Genomic DNA, 16,052 nt, shown 5'->3' on the forward strand with positions numbered 1-16,052 from the left:
ATGGGTGTACAAATATCCCTTTGAGACACTGCTTTTAATTCTTTTGGGTATAGACCCAGATGTGGAGTTGCTGGATCATACGGTAATTCTACTCTATTTTTAATTTTTTGAGGAAATGCCATAATGTTTTCTATAGGGACTTGTACCATTTTACAATCCCACAAGCAGTGCACAGGGGTTCCATTTCCTTCACATCCTCACCAACATCTGTTGTTTTCTATATTTTTGATAATAGGCTCCTAATGGGATGAAGTGGTATCTTGTGTAGTTTTGATTTGCATTTCTGTAAAAATTAGTATTTTAGCATCTTTTCATGTGCTTATTGACCATTTGTATGTTATCTTTGGAGAAATGTCTGTTCAAATCTTTTGCCCATCATTTAATTGTTTTTTTTGTTGTTGTTATTGTTGAATAGTAGGAGTTCTTCATATAATTGGATGTTAATCCGTTATTGGATATATGATTTGCAAGTTATCTTCCATTCTCTGGGTAGCCTCTTTACTCTGTTGATAGCGTCCTATGATGTACAAGATTTTAAAATTTTCATGAAGTCCAATTTGTCTACTTTTTCTTTTGTTTCTGTGCCTTTGGTGTCATACGCAAGAACTCTGGCCAAATCCAATTGGCATCTTCATTTATGGGCATTTAGGATCAGATTTCTTCCTCTGTCATGTTGTCTAAGGCCGTCTACTTTCCAGCTTCTAAATTTTTGAGGTTCTCTCTTATTCATTCTTTCTTCTACACCCTTTTTCTTTTGGTCTTGGAGATTTATCCATTTTTCCCCTTTACTTTTACTGAGGAATAGAAAAATAGATGCAACTCATGTTTAATCAGAAGTCCCTCTTATTTATACTTATATCTAAAATATAAATAACCATGCTTAAATTATATACCTTACTGTTATCAGGTAGAAGTTTGAACTCTTCAACAGGATACATAAAAGCTCTTATGATTTGAATCCTGTCTACCTTTCCAGCCTCATTACTGGCCCCATCCCTTTCATATCTTCTCTGTTCTTTGTTCCAGCCATACTGACCTTTGTAGTTTACTGAATGTACCAACTTCTCTGTGATTATATCTCACTTCTGACTTTATCCAGTATACTTTTGAGAGTTGTCAGCATTAGGATGATATAGTTCAGGCTATAAGGTGTGAATGAGATTCCCTGCAGCAACCGTACAGAATGAGAAGAGAAACATTTCTAGGACTGAGCCTGCCATAAGGAAATCCAACATTTAAGGATTGTATAGAGGAGGAAAACAGCCAAAAAAAAAAAAAAAAAAGAGATCAAGAAAGAGTGGTTAGATAAGGAGAAAGAAATTTGGAGATTATATCTGCATGGGAAAAGAGCGTTTTAGGAAGCAAAGAGTATGTTGGATCCTGCTGAGATATCAGGTAAATTGAGGATTAAGAAATAATTATTTTATTTATGACATGGAGGTCATTGGTCATCTTTAAAAAAAGCTGTTTTGATTGAGTGATGATTGCAGAAAAGAAGCTTCTATTTTTTCCATAGTTGTAAGGTCATTTGCTAAGAGTAAAGAGAGCAGTGGAAGGGTTGTTGGACCTTTAAAGAGTATCAAAAAGAATTTTGTAATAGTTATTCTGGAGAGTGTGAACAAGTTGACTGGAGAAATGTAGTAAGGTTGCTGGTGAGTTGAAGTTGGTAATGATTAACTTACAGTAGCTGCAGTCTGTTCTGTTGTAATTTTTCTCCTCCACTACTCACCTGGCAAGGCATACACATGTTTATGTAAAAAGTAGGCTGTTGGTCTTATGCAGGGTTGGAGCTTTATTGAAAGAGGAAAAGGAGAAAAAAAGAGAGCACAGAGTTTAAAGTGTTGGTGAAATAATTTATTATGGAATCAGAGCCAGATAAGGAAGTCAGAAAGAAACTAGTGGATAGGGAAAGAAGGATTTAGCATTTAATTGAATTACTGAATAAATTTATAGAGCAGAGGATTTTATTAGGTAGTGGTGGGATTCATTCAACATTTAAAATAAAATGTTCTGTCTTCAAAGAGTTTATATTCTACTTTCCACTTTTTAATTCTAAACTCCTTTTCAATATATTCAAATATATTCACTTATCTCTTGTTCACTCACACTTGTCTTTGATGTACATATGATATCCTCATCAACTTTTCTTTATCTGAGACCTGGGTCAGCTGAATTAGGGAGTAGTAGGTCATTAGAGGAAAAGATAGACAATATGTATATACAGGTGGAATAGGACTAGAAATAGGAAAGGAGATCACCATCATTGGCATTTTCAAGTGGGGGCAAAAACGTTAATAATTAGTGGTTATCACAGGCATATTAAAAAATAAATTAGGAACCTCAATTCTTTATATTTCCCTGGAAAGTATTGAAGAGATTGTTAATCTCATTTTGGAAAATGAAACAAGTGATGAACTTCCTTCATCCTTGCTTAAAAGGAGAGAGGGAAGGGATCTTACATCTTCCTATTTTGTATTCATTGGGGAAGGAGCATATTCAGCTGTTTTATACTTCTAACCACAGACAACTTATGATGATAGCATAAATTTTAGCAGAGATTCATTCTTTGCTACTGTTTCTGGCTCTTCTAATATAAGCCTATCATAATTCTTACCTAATAATCTTTATTGTTTTCTATGTCCTTATGTATTCAGGTATAGCTAACAGAAATTATAAAACTTGATGACAGTAAATTCTACGTATTGGACTTTAGTTTGATTGCATAAGAAAGTGGCTTTTGAAAACTGTGTACATTTAGTCACCTGTGAAAGCCTTTTGGTATGTAAAACTTTTGGAAAGCAGGCTTTTAGTGTTCTGTTTACAAATACAGATATATTTCTTTAACAAGGTACCAGTTATGTTACCTCAATAAGTGTATACACAGAGTGTATTTTTCATTCAAATTAAAAATGGATATTTGCAATTGTAGAAAAACATCAGGTGGAGAAACAGGACACTTTTACAGAAAAATTAATTACTCAGATCATAAAAAATCTTCAAGTGAAAATTTCCAACATCCATATTCGCTATGAAGATGATGTAAGTATTTTAATAGGTGATAACGGTTTATATTTATTTTACTGTTTGTTGACACCTGCTCTGTAGTGGTCAACTTATGAGATGCTGGGAAGTGGAGGGATATAGAGCTGAAGATGACATTGTCTTTATTTTTTATAATTATAGTTGTAATTTGCAGTCCTTAGTGCCTTGATTACACTTTCCTAAAATGTTCAAACATCAGATAATGAAGGTAAATGCCTTGCTTATATTATAATCACCTTTGATAAATGGGAGTTATGAATTTAGCAGTTATATATATATATATATATATATTTGTTTGTTTGTTTGTTTTGCGGTAGGCGGGCCTCTCACTGTTGTGGCCTCTCCCGTCGCGGAGCACAGGCTCCGGACGCGCAGGCTCAGCAGCCAAGGCTCACGGGCCCAGCCGCTCCGCGGCATGTGGGATCTTCCCGGACCGGGGCACGAACCCGTGTCCCCTGCATCAGCAGGCAGACTCTCAAACACTACGCCACCAGGGAAGCCCAGCAGTTATATATTTTTAAAGTACTTTAAATTATACTGTGTTTTCTTCCTGGAAAGAGCAATGGTCTAGGAATCATTAAAGCTAGACTTAACTAATTCATGTCAAATAGATCATGTATTCTCTCAAACACATAATCATTGGCTTCTCATAGTTCTATTGTGAGGGTCAATCACTTTTTTTATAAACTTCTTTTTTTGCAGACTGAAAAACATTATGCAGATGTATTATTATTGTACTACACTAATACATTGATACTTAATATTTTAACTAGTATTAGGAAAAATATAGGAATAAAAATTATTCCAGAAAGTTGGAAAATGTTTCTGAATGTTCAAAATAGTATACTTCCCAGAAAGTGAAGTTCTTCTATAATATGAATTTTATACAACTACTAAAAATCTGAGTAAAATTTACTCTGTTTTCTTCTTTAGGTCACAAATCGAGACAACCCACTGTCATTTGGTATTTCCCTTCAAAATCTCAGCATGCAGGTACTTTGTTTAAAAAGAAATTCAACCATATTTAATTTTGCAGTATAGTTAATTAAATTAGTAATTACTGTTAATATATGCCAGCATCAGGAGTAGATATCTATATAGAAGTGGTACAGGAGTGCATAGACTGGATTGGAACTGAGGGTAGGTAGTTTCACAGTTCAAAAAATGGTTGACAATCAAATTTAGTTTCAAATGTGAGAGCCTATTATTATTTGCCAATTATGATATTTGATACTTATTTTCTTTAAAAATCCATTCTGAATTTTAAATGCATAAGTACAAAATAAAAGTAATGTTCATTTCAGAATCTTTGATAATTCATGAAAAGCCTAAAGAAACAAATCATTTTATCATCACTATTATTAATAATCATGGCATACTTTCTTCCTGTCTGATTTTTCAAATTGAGAAATTTTAAAAGTATAGGAGTACATAAAGAATTATGAAACATTTGCTCATATCCAGAAGGCATGATTGTTGAATTTGTCATTTAGATTAAGTTTTAAATACTTTTAAAGAATAAGCTGTTATGAATAAAGTATAAATTCCTTTTGTATTACACTCCACTCTTCTCTCCCACCCAGGAGATAAACATCCTAAGTTTTTAAACTTTATATAATATATTCATTAAAACTGTGTAATATTTGGTAGATTTTTAAAAGTTTACATAAATATGTTATGTGATTCTTCTCTAAGTTCCCTTTTTCTTTACACATTGTTTGTGACATGTATTTATTGCCACGTGTAGTTCAGTTGATTCAGTTCAACTGCTCTATAGTATTTCATTATTCTTTTATTTGTTATGTTCATTAAGCTTTTGTGTATGATTTGTTCTTAAAACTTGGATCAACCTCAAGCAGAAAGAGAAAAAAGAAAAGTCAAATGAAAAGTTATTCAATAAAGTTGGGTGAGGTAAACTGTCAAATGCTACTGTTAATGCTGAAAAATAAGGATGGAGAATTAGCCATTGGATTTGGCAATGTGAAGGTGATTGGTAACTGTGTCAGCAGTGGTTTTCACCACTGGTTTTGGAGGTCCTTGGAAACTTGTCCCCCAGCCCAGACATATTAAATTAGAAATTCAGGTTGGGACCTAGCAATCTACTTTAAAAAGCCTTCCAGGTGATCCTAATTGTGTGAAAACTTTGAGCAACACTGTTCTAGTCCATTTAGTTCTCTAGAAAAAAAAATGAAAACCATCTTTTTAACATAAGCATCGGATATCAGTTTATTCCCCTCAGTGACTTTTCATTGCTCTTAGAATAAAGTCCATAGTTTTGTCTTAAAATAGTTTATAATCCCTTTGTAATCTGTCCTCAGGTAAGATACCTAATTTTACCTCTTTCTGTTGTTTTGAATAAGTTCTTGGGCCATATTGGGCTATTTCACTTCTTTGAACATGTCGTATATTCAAATATCTTCCTACCGTGAATCATATTCCCTACTGAATTTAGAATTGATAATTTCTATTTATGTGTCACTTATTAGGTTAGATATCACTTTTGCCATCACATCCCTGAGATTGAGGCTCCCACCATGTTCTCCCAGAGTACTGTGTATTTAACCTCCATAATGGCATTTACCTGTTTATAATTTGTTTACTAGTTTGCTTTTCCACCAAGCAATAAGATCCTTGAATGCAGAATATTCAGTTAATATTCTTTGACTGAATGTTATTATTTTTTAAAATTTATTTTATTTTTGGCTGCATTGGGTCTTCGTTGCTGCTTGTGGGTGTTTTTTCCTCTAGCTGCAGTGAGCGGGAGCTATTCTTCTTTGTGGTGCGTGTGCTTCTCACTGCAGTGCCTTTTTCTCTTCTTTTTTTTTTTTTTTTGGTGGCTTCTCTTGTTGTGGAGTACAGGGCTCTAGGCATGCGGGCTTTAGTAGTTGTGGCACATGGGCTCAGTAGTTGCGGCTCATGGGCTCTACAGCGCAGGCTCAGTAGTTGTGGTGCGTGGGCTTAGTTGCTCTGTGGCATGTGGGATCTTCCCGGACCAGGGCTCAAACCTGTGTCCCCTGCATTGTCAGGCGGATTCTTAACCACTGTGCCACCAGGGAAGCCCCTGAATGTTATGTTTTCGAGGACATTTTAATGGAAACTTGGTCTAGGGCATGATAGATTCTATTTATCACTCTGCCATTTCACATGCAAGTGACAGTTTTTTACTGCTTTTTATTTTCCTTTTCAGACAACTGATCAATACTGGATTCCATGTTTACATGATGAGACTGAGAAACTATTTCGTAAGGTAAAATAAATATGTTTTGTCAACCCATGGGCTTGACAAAAGATACTCTTAATTAGGAAGGCAAATGATAATATATAGGTAAGGATTTTTGTGAATTGTGTTTACTTGCTTAACTGTTATATGACCAATTATTTGAGATTCTGAAAAAAGCATATGTTAAAGAATCTTCAATGAAAATGAGGCTTATAATAAAATTGATTTCTTTTCAGTTAATCCTATTGGATAACCTTTTTGCCTATTGGAATGTGAAGTCTCAGATGTTTTATCTTAATAATTATGATGAATCATTGGTGAGTAAGTTTTTTTGATATATGCATATACACTTTTGTTGGTATCATATTTTGCATAAGGTTTTATTCATTGTCATTTATCTGACATACTGTAGTCAGTTGTCCTTTTTTTCCTTAGGCAAAATCCATTAGCAGAATTTACAGAAACAGGTGAATATGTATGTGTCTGTACAGAAACATATAAACACATGCCTTTTTTTGTATAATTGACATGCAACATTTATTAGTTACATGTATGCAACATAATGTTTTGATATTTGTATATATTGCAAAATGATCACCACAGTAAGTCTAGTTAACATCCATCACTATACATAGTTACACAGTTTTTTTTCTTGTGATGAGAACTTTTAAGATTTACTCTTAGCAACTTTCAAATATGCAATACAGTATTATTAACTACAGTCGCCTGTTGTACATTACATCCACATGACATAATAATTATTTTATAATTGGAAGTTTGGACCTTTTGACTCCCTTCATCAATTTTGCCCATCCCCCCTCTCCACGTATGGCAACCACCAGTCTGTTCTCTGTATCTATGAGTTTGTCTTTTTTTCCTAAATTCCACATGAAGTGAGATAATACAGTATTTGTTTTTCTCTGAGCTATTTCATGGTCCATTTGTGTTGTCACAGATGACACAATTTCATTCTTTTTTATGGCTGAGTGATATTCCATTGTGTGTGTGTAAAACATTTTCTTCATTCACCTTTTGAAGGACATTTAGGTTGTTTCCATATCTTGGCTATTATAAATAATGCTGCAGTGAACATGGTACAGATATGTTTTCAAGTTAGTGCTTTTGTTTTCTTCAGGAAGATACTCAGAAGTGGAACTGTTGGATCATATGGTAGTTCTATTTTTAATTTTTTGAGGCTCTGCTATTGTTTTCCATGGTGTCTGCACCAATTTGCATCCCACCAACAGAGCAGAAGGGTTCTCTTTTCTTCGCATTCTCACCAACATTTGTTATTTTTTGTCTTTTTGAAAATAGCCATTCTAACAAGTATGAGGTGGTATCTCTTTGTGCTTTTGATTTGCATTTCTCTGGTGATTAGTGTTGTTGAGCATCTTTTAATGTACCTGTTAGCCATCTGTATTTCTTCTTTGAAAAATGTCTTTTCAGGTATTCTGCCCACTTTTTAAATTGGATTGTTTATTTTTTTGCTTTTGAGTTATATGGGTTCATTATATATTTCAGATATTAACCCCTTATCAGGTATATGATTTGCATATATTTTCTTGCATTCATAAGGTTCCCTTTTCATGTAATTGATGGTTTCCTTTGCTGTGGAGAAGCCTTTAATTTGGTGTAGTCATATTTGTTTATTTTTGCTTTTGTTGCCTTTGTTTCTGTTGTCCAAAAAATCATCACCAAAACTGATGTCAAGGAAATTACCACCTGTTTTCTTCTAGGGATTTTTATGGTTTCAGCTCTTATGTTCAAGTCTTTAATCCATTTTGAGTTATTTTCATTTATCATGTAAGGTAGTAGTGCAATTTTATTCTTTCGCATATGGCTGTCAAGTTTTCCCAGCACCATTTATTGAAGAGACTGTCCTTTCCCCATTGTATATTTTTGGCTCCTTTGTTATAAATTAACTGACCATATATGCATGGGATTTCTGGGTTGTCTGTTCTATTCTGTTGATCTGTATCTGTTTTTATGCCAGTACCATATTGTTTTGATTACTAGAGCTTTGTAATATAGTTAGAAATCAGGGAGGATGATGCCTCCAGCTTTGTTCTTCTTTCTCAAGATCGCTTTAGCTATTCGGGTTCCTTTGTGGTTCCATACAAATTTTAGTATTGTTTTTTCTATTTCTGTGAAAAATGCAATTGGTATTTTGTTGGTGATTGAATTGAATCTGTAGATTGCTTTGGGTAATATGGACATTTTAACAATATTAATTATTCAAATTCATGAGCATGGAATGTCTTTCCATCAGTTATTGTCCTTTTCATTTTCTTTCCTCAGTGCCTTATCATTTTCAGGGTACAAGTCTTTCACCATGGTGAAATTTATTGTTACATTTTGATGCAATTGTAAATGGAATTTTTTTCTTAATTTCTCTTTCCGATAGTTTGTTATTAGTGTATAGAAACACCTCAGTTTTCCATATATTGATTTTTATATCCTGCAACTTTATTTAATTCATTTAGTATTAGTTTTAACAGTTTTTGGTGGAATCTTTAGGGTTTTCTATTTATATTACGTCATCTGCAAATAGTGACAGTTTTACTTCTTCCTTTCCAATTTGTATGCCTTTATTTTTCTTACCTAATTTCTCTGGCTAGGACTTCTAATACTGTGTTGAATAAAAGTGGTGAAAGTGGGCCTCTTTGTCTTGTTCCCCAATATTAGAGGAGAAGCTTTCAGCTTTTCACCCTTGAGTATGATGATAGCTGTGGGCTTGTCATCTATGGACTTCATTATGTTGAGATACGTTACCTCTGTACCCACTTTGTTGAGAGTTTTTTTCATAAATAGATGTTGAATTCTGTCAAATTTTGTGCATGTGCTTGTACACATATATATAAACACACATATCCTAAAAATTTCTAGAGCATTCTTATATAATAGTAGTTTAATGAGATAGTGTCTAACCATTTTAATATTTTCTTAGCTAAGTTCTGCTAAGTTTGAGTTATTTTTTAAATTGCTTTTAGGCATTTTTCTTTTGCATATAATAGGATTTTGTAGAATAAAGGTATATTGGCATGAATATAAATAAAATCAATTTGTCTTTGAATAGGATAGCCTGAGGAATGGTATTGTTGATGAAAGTATTGTTCCAGAAGGTTATGATTTTGGTAAGTACATTTCATAAAATAAATGTACAATTAAAGTAATCAGTATAAATTTTAAGTGAATATTGTTGATGTCACTGTGATATTTCATGTTAATTCTCCCACAAAATTAAATATATTTATAATATATATGCAGAAGCAAAATACTTTTCTGTATCGTGTGTTGACGACTCTCAAATCTGTCACTTCAAGTTTGACTTATTTCTCCTTTACCCTACTGTTATTTCTGGCTGTTTCACTCAGAGTCTGATGAAGAAAGAGAAACCACATAGTAATTTGAGCAGGGAAAGTATTTATGAAGAATTACTAAATATAACAGGGGATTAGAGTAACAAGGGATTGGCTAATAAAAAGTAAAGAGAACTCTAAAGAATATAAGAATAGTAGATAGAAGGAACAGCCCTTACCCTAGGACTTAGGTGGAGTGTCCAAAGAAGAGGGTCTACCTCCCTCAGCACTGAGATCTAGAACTTGTTGGAAAGGGCGTGGCCATGGGTCACTAGGAGGCAGGAAAGTCTGTGGTGCCCTGCCAGTTAAACCTGTAAATTCGCATTCAGGAACTTTAGGGAAACAGACTCTTTAGGGAGCCTCATGGAGAGTTGTCTCCAGAAGGTACTCCACTCTAAAACTGCCTTAGCCACGTACTGAGAGAATTTGCTGGCTGTTGGATGGTGCAAGCTGCCATGTACTGCAGGAGTCTGGTGCTGAAGAAATCTGTTGTGCTGGAGGGCCTGGACACGGGAGAAGCCATTTTCTTTAGGAGCTGCACGTTGCAGAACCATGGCACTGCAGGAGTCTGCTGAATGAGCACTTTAGAACCAGGAAGCATAACTCCTTGCTCCTGCAGTATCTCTCCTGTGTCCTCTGCTGATAAAGATTAACATTATGCTAGCTGGTAAAGAAAAACTATTTAAAGGACCCAAATCTAGGTTATAGAGCAGGCAGGGAAGGGTGATCTGGAGGTTATGGGCAATCAGTTGATAACTGGCACACTTGCTGGAGGGGGAAGGATAATTGAAGGATTTCTTTTTGGTTTTGTTTTTTGTTTTTTTATTTAATGGGAGAGATAGCTTGTTTATAGGCTAAGATTGGAATGATCCATAGAACATGAAAAATAAGAGAGAGAAGGGATTATTTCTGTATTGACATGGGTGAAAGGGGGTAGAATTTAGTGTACAAGTGGAGTGCTTTGCCACAGGTAGGAGCATGGTCAGTTGTTTATAAGATAGATTTCAGTTATAGGAGAGAAGTCTGGGACTTCCCTGGTGGCACAGTGGTTAGGAATCTGCCTGCCAATGCAGGGGACACGGGTTTGAGCCCTGGTCCGGGAGGATCCCACATTCCTCAGAGCAACTAAGCCCATGTGCCACAACTACTGAGCCTGCACTCTAGAGCCTGCAGGCCACAACTACTGAACCCGTGCGCCTAGAGCCCGTGCTCTGCAACAAGAGAAGCTACCACAATAAGAAGCCCATGCATTGCAACGCAGAGTAGCTGCTGGCTTGCTGCAACTAAAGCCTGCATGCAGCTATGAAGACCCAACACAGCCAGAAAGAAAGAAAGAAAAGGAAGGAAGGAAGGAAGAAAGAAAGAAAGTCTGTCTTAGTGTTGGGTGAACAAGTAAATATGGTGATTGGAGTTAATGGGATTTTTTTTCTTCTGAACTCTTTTTTTTTTCTTTTAACTGTGGAATTAGAGGTTTTCAGAGGGAGGAGGGGCTGTGAGATAGCCATGTAGGCGAATGAGAGAATGAATTGATGAGAGCAGTATTATCAAAGTGCTGTTTAGACTAGCAACATCGGTATCACTTAGAAACATGTTAGAAATATAAATTCCAGGGCCCATCCCAGACATACTGAAACAGAACATCTGAGAGTGAAGCTTAGCAATCTATTTTTAACAAGCTGTCCTAGTGATTCTGATGAATACTACAGTTTGAGAACCACTGGGCCAGAGTAGGGGTTGGCTAATTTTCTTTTTGCAAAGGACCATGCAGTAAACAAACATGTTACATTTTATAGGTCATGTATAGTCTCTGTCACATATTTTTCTGTTTCTTTTAAACAACGCTTTAAAAGTATAAAAATCATTCCTAGCTCACTTGCTATACAAAAACAGGCTGTGGTATAGGTTTGGCCTTTCCCTGGACTAAAAGAATGTTGTGTGATTAGTCAACAACATTAAGTACCTACTTGAGATTTATGACATTAACGTGAGACCAATCAGTGTGATTTTGTTTTTTCCCAACCACATACAGCTGCTTAGGTATTGATGTGGAGTAAATAGAGGTATGGAGTAAATAGAGTGGCTTTATTCAGAATTCGAGTTTTGCCTAGTAAGTACTGACTGAGAAGGGCCAAGGAGTTAAAGCGTGAATGCAAGGGAATGACTAAAATAACTGTCAACAGGGTAGGGAGAGCTGAGGATGTGAAGCAGAAGTGAAAGACAGAGCAAAGATAGAGAATCAATGAATGGTAGTTCCCTTAAGACTTGGTTTGGTATTGGATTACTAGAGAGATAGGTGGTGGTGGTAGGAGAGTTGGATGCTTGAGCCTGAGTTTATTGAGAGGTTGAGAATATTGGTATGATAAGGTCTAGTGGATGAGGTGAGGGGGGAAGAGTCCAAGGAACTGAGAGGCTATGGTATTGGAATGATCATTTGTACATTGAAATAATCCAGAAATTAGAGTTGCCAGGAGCTAAAATCTGAGAGAGATGGGAGAGGGTGAAGCCCAGGGATGGATAAATTATCGTAACCAAGGAGGGTATAGTGGGTGGTATAGTCTTGTTTAACAAGAGTTAAAGCTGGAGGAGAGGAATAATTTTACTTTTCAAATACTGGTATTATTGCTTTATACATATACTTTCTAAACTTTCTCTTTCAATATCCTTCCATTTATGTACATATAAATTTCTCTCATTTTTAACTGTATAGTATTCTGTTGTATAGAGTAATGAATTTAACTGGTCCCCTATTGATGAATACCTTCTTGTTCTATTCAAATTAAAAGTATTTTTGAATTTAGTGCTATGCCTTAGGGATGATTAAAACAAGAGGAATATATTATCTTTGTATACAGATTAGCTTATAACTTAGCAGTTGATCTCTTTCTAGATTCTGCTATTACTGGTCTCCCTCTGCATTATTCTTATTCTTTTTGGCACTAAATACAAAGGGTTGAGAGAAATCTTAGATTATGAGTTGAGCCAAGAAGGTTATCTTGGATAAACTCTCATCTTATCTCCTCTCTTTTTTCAAGTTAAAAGGGGGACAGATGGATACAGAGACACTGACCCGAAATTCAGGAATTATAATTATATAATGAAAGTCAGTGGCTAAATAAAACATTTTTCCCCTTAGCATTTCTAATGTATGTTCATTCCTTAAAACTATACTTTTATTAAAATTGTCTTACTGGACTGTTTTGCCTTTTAGAGAGTGTTCCTGCTTGTAAGGATTATTTTGTTGTTTTGAGGGGGAGTTCACTTAGCTTGTATTGTACTCATAAAAGACTATGAATTATAGATAGGAAAAATATAAAAGACTCTTCAACACTAAGTGACAGTTCATATGATCAAGTCATAGCAGTATGGAAATCTGGGAGCTGTATAAAGGGTATATAAGAAATGAAAATCAGCATTTTCAACTTGATTCCTTTAGCACTTTGAGACTCTTGAAAAAAACTCAATTTAATTTTTAAAAATCTGTGTTATTTTCCAGTATTTCGCCCCATATCTGCTAATGCCAAACTTCAGATGAATCGCGGATTGGATTTTGACTTTTCTGTCCCCAAAATAAGCCTGGATATTGAGTTACATGACATAACAATTGAATTTAATAAACCACAGGTGATTTTTTTAAATGAAATTTTAAATTGTGAGTTACAGTTTGATAAAAGGAGAGCTAAGATTTTAAATGTTTTTCAAAAACTCATAATGGTATATGATAACATTTCCTTTAAAAAGTCAATAATTTAACTTTTATCTTTGACAATTAAACAAAAAATCTGAAACATTTAAGAACTTTGACTTTTTTCATTCTTCAGTATTTCAGTCTTATGGAACTTCTTGAATCAGTTGATATGATGACGCAAAATCTACCATATAGGAAATTCAAACCTGATGTACCTCTCCACTACCATGCCAAAGAATGGTAATATGCCTTAAATTTTTTCAAATTGAAGTATAATCGACATATATTAGTTTCAGGCGTACAACATAATGATTCAATATTGGTATATACTGCAAAATGATCACCACAATAAGTCTAGTTAACATCCAATATCATGCATAGTTAACAAAAGTATTATTTTTGTTATAAGAACTTATAAGATCTGTTCTCTTTGCAACTTTCAAATATGCCATACAGTATTATTAACTGTAGTTGCCATGCTGTACATTATATCCCCATGACTTATTTATTTTATAACTGGAAGTTTTTTGGATCCCCGTCACCCATTTTGCACATCCCCGACCCACTGCCTCTGGCTACCACCAGTGTATTCTCGGGATCTATGAGCTCATTTTTTTAAAAATCAATATATAAGTGAGATCATACAGTATTTGTCCTTCTCTTTCTCTGTCTGACTTACTTCAGTTAGCATAATGCCCTCAGTAGCCATTCGTGTTGTCACAAATGGCAAGATTTTATTCCTTTTATGGTTGAATAACATTTCATTGTGTGTATACACACATTTTCCTTTTTTTTTTTTTTTTTTTTTTGCTGTACGTGGGCCTCTCACTGCTGTGGCCTCTCCCGTTGCGGAGCACAGGCTCCGGACGCACAGGCTCAGCGGCCACGGCCCACGGGCCCAGCCGCTCCGCGGCACATGGGATCCTCCCAGACCGGGGCACGAACCCGTATCCCCTGCATCGGCAGGCGGACTCTCAACCACTGCGCCACCAGGGAGGCCCTACACACATTTTCTTGATCCATTCATCCATCAGTGGGCACTTGGTTGTTTCCATATCTTGGCTCTTGTAAATAATGCTGCAGTGAACATGGGGGTGCATATATCTTTTTGAATTAGTGTTTTCATTTTCTTCAGGTAAATACACAGTGAAATTGCTCAATCTAAGTTTTTTAAGATTTAAAAAATATGGTATAAAAGTGAATTTCTTGACTTTTTAAGATACTCTTTAAGGGCTGATAGAAACTATAACGTAATATTTGTCTTGAAACACTTATAGTGGCTTTTGCTTATTACATGAGTAAAATTAAGTTAAAGGATTCTTCATAAAGAATTTACAACTGGAAATACTAGCATTCCATTCATTTACTGTATTTTTGGAATTATTAAGAAACTATATCCCAGTTTGTTTTCTAACCGTGTCTTTTTTTAGTTTTCAAACTTTGGTATCAGACATATTAAACCTATTATAAACTTGAAAGGGTTATGGTAGTCTATAAAGTGCAACCCCTTTTTAAAATTCAGAAGTCTCATTTTTCCAGTTATTAAGCACTTGCCTAGTTTCTAGAAGTTGCAATTACTCTTTCAGTTGACTTTTAATTACTATTCAGGTGGCTGAAGTGCTAGTTGCCAATTAATACTTTAATAGTTTTTCTGTAGAACTATATTTATTATAACAAAATTCAGTGATTTTGATTATTTTCATTTAGGAAAGAGATAAGACTAAATAGTATATTGTTAATTACTAATAGGGCTGGGAAGAAGCAAGTGCCCAGATAATATACCATTTTCATAGTCTCTGTATTATGTATGCTGTTAGAGTAGAAGCAGTATCAGTTATATTTTATACTGTTGGTTTGAGGGTGTTTTTAAGCGTAGGGTTTTTGTTTTTATTTTTTAACTAGGTGGGTTTATGCTATATGTGGTATTCTTGAAGTAAATGTTCGGCCCCACTTACGAATGTGGTCATGGAAGCACATAAGAGAACACAGGCAAAAAATGAAGCAATATAAAGAACTATATAAAAAAAAGCTAACAAGTAAGAAGCCGTCTGGTGAACTTCTCAACTCTTTGGAGGTTAGCATTTAAAAAATTTGTTAAATATTTTGTACTACTTAACTCCTCAGTCTTTAGTGACTAACACTCCCTACTTACCTGTTCTAATTTGTACTGATCATTCTCTGTCTCTTTTACTTACTAGACTTTTTCATGCTCCTTAACTTCAGTTGGATGTTACAAACCCTGGTGATGTTTTCCTGTGTGCATTTGGAATTTGAGATTCTCCTCAATCTGGAGAGATTTGGGTTTATGCAAATAGTAACTTGAAGCCTGAAGCCTCACATTATTATGACATTTACAAACCTCAAAAGCCTAGAAAGTATTTGCTCCATTGATTCCAGTCTTCTCTGTGTTGGTTTCAAAGCCTTATGTTATGTCACCACTCCATTTTTCCCTATGTTACCATCTAACTGTGCATTAATCAAATAAATTTCCTGTCTTCTATAAGTATATGCTTATACTTATAGCCAAGTCTGCTCATGCATTCCATCTGCCTTTCTTCATCTCTATCTCAGTTTTACTCATTCTTCAAGTTTTGCTTACGTCCCGTCTCTTGTATGAACTTTCCTGAATTTTTTGCTCAAACTGCTTTTTTTCCTCTTAATCCTTGTGGCATTTCTGGTCTTCACCAGCAACTTTACGTTTAATTAGCGGTCTCCTGAGTTCTCTAAATATTAGTCTTAATCTTCT

At 34.9% G+C, this 16,052-nt stretch overlaps 1 protein-coding gene across 3 annotated transcripts in view; it reads left to right on the forward strand.

Annotated features, from left to right (window-relative positions):
• The window catches only part of VPS13A (vacuolar protein sorting 13 homolog A), a 259,057-nt gene that overhangs the window by 23,235 nt on the left and 219,770 nt on the right, over positions 1-16,052 (forward strand). For all 3 annotated transcript variants that reach the window (XM_082614126.1, XM_082614124.1, XM_082614125.1), the window contains exons 6-13: positions 2,930-3,039; positions 3,976-4,035; positions 6,230-6,289; positions 6,499-6,579; positions 9,339-9,396; positions 13,115-13,242; positions 13,440-13,546; positions 15,209-15,380. In XM_082614126.1, coding sequence (XP_082470252.1) covers positions 2,930-3,039; positions 3,976-4,035; positions 6,230-6,289; positions 6,499-6,579; positions 9,339-9,396; positions 13,115-13,242; positions 13,440-13,546; positions 15,209-15,380 — 776 coding nt within the window. The remainder of the gene's footprint in view (positions 1-2,929; positions 3,040-3,975; positions 4,036-6,229; positions 6,290-6,498; positions 6,580-9,338; positions 9,397-13,114; positions 13,243-13,439; positions 13,547-15,208; positions 15,381-16,052) is intronic.

The sequence above is a fragment of the Mesoplodon mirus genome, assembly GCF_964341445.2.
Source record: "Mesoplodon mirus genome assembly, chromosome: 1".
NCBI lineage: Eukaryota > Metazoa > Chordata > Mammalia > Artiodactyla > Ziphiidae > Mesoplodon > Mesoplodon mirus.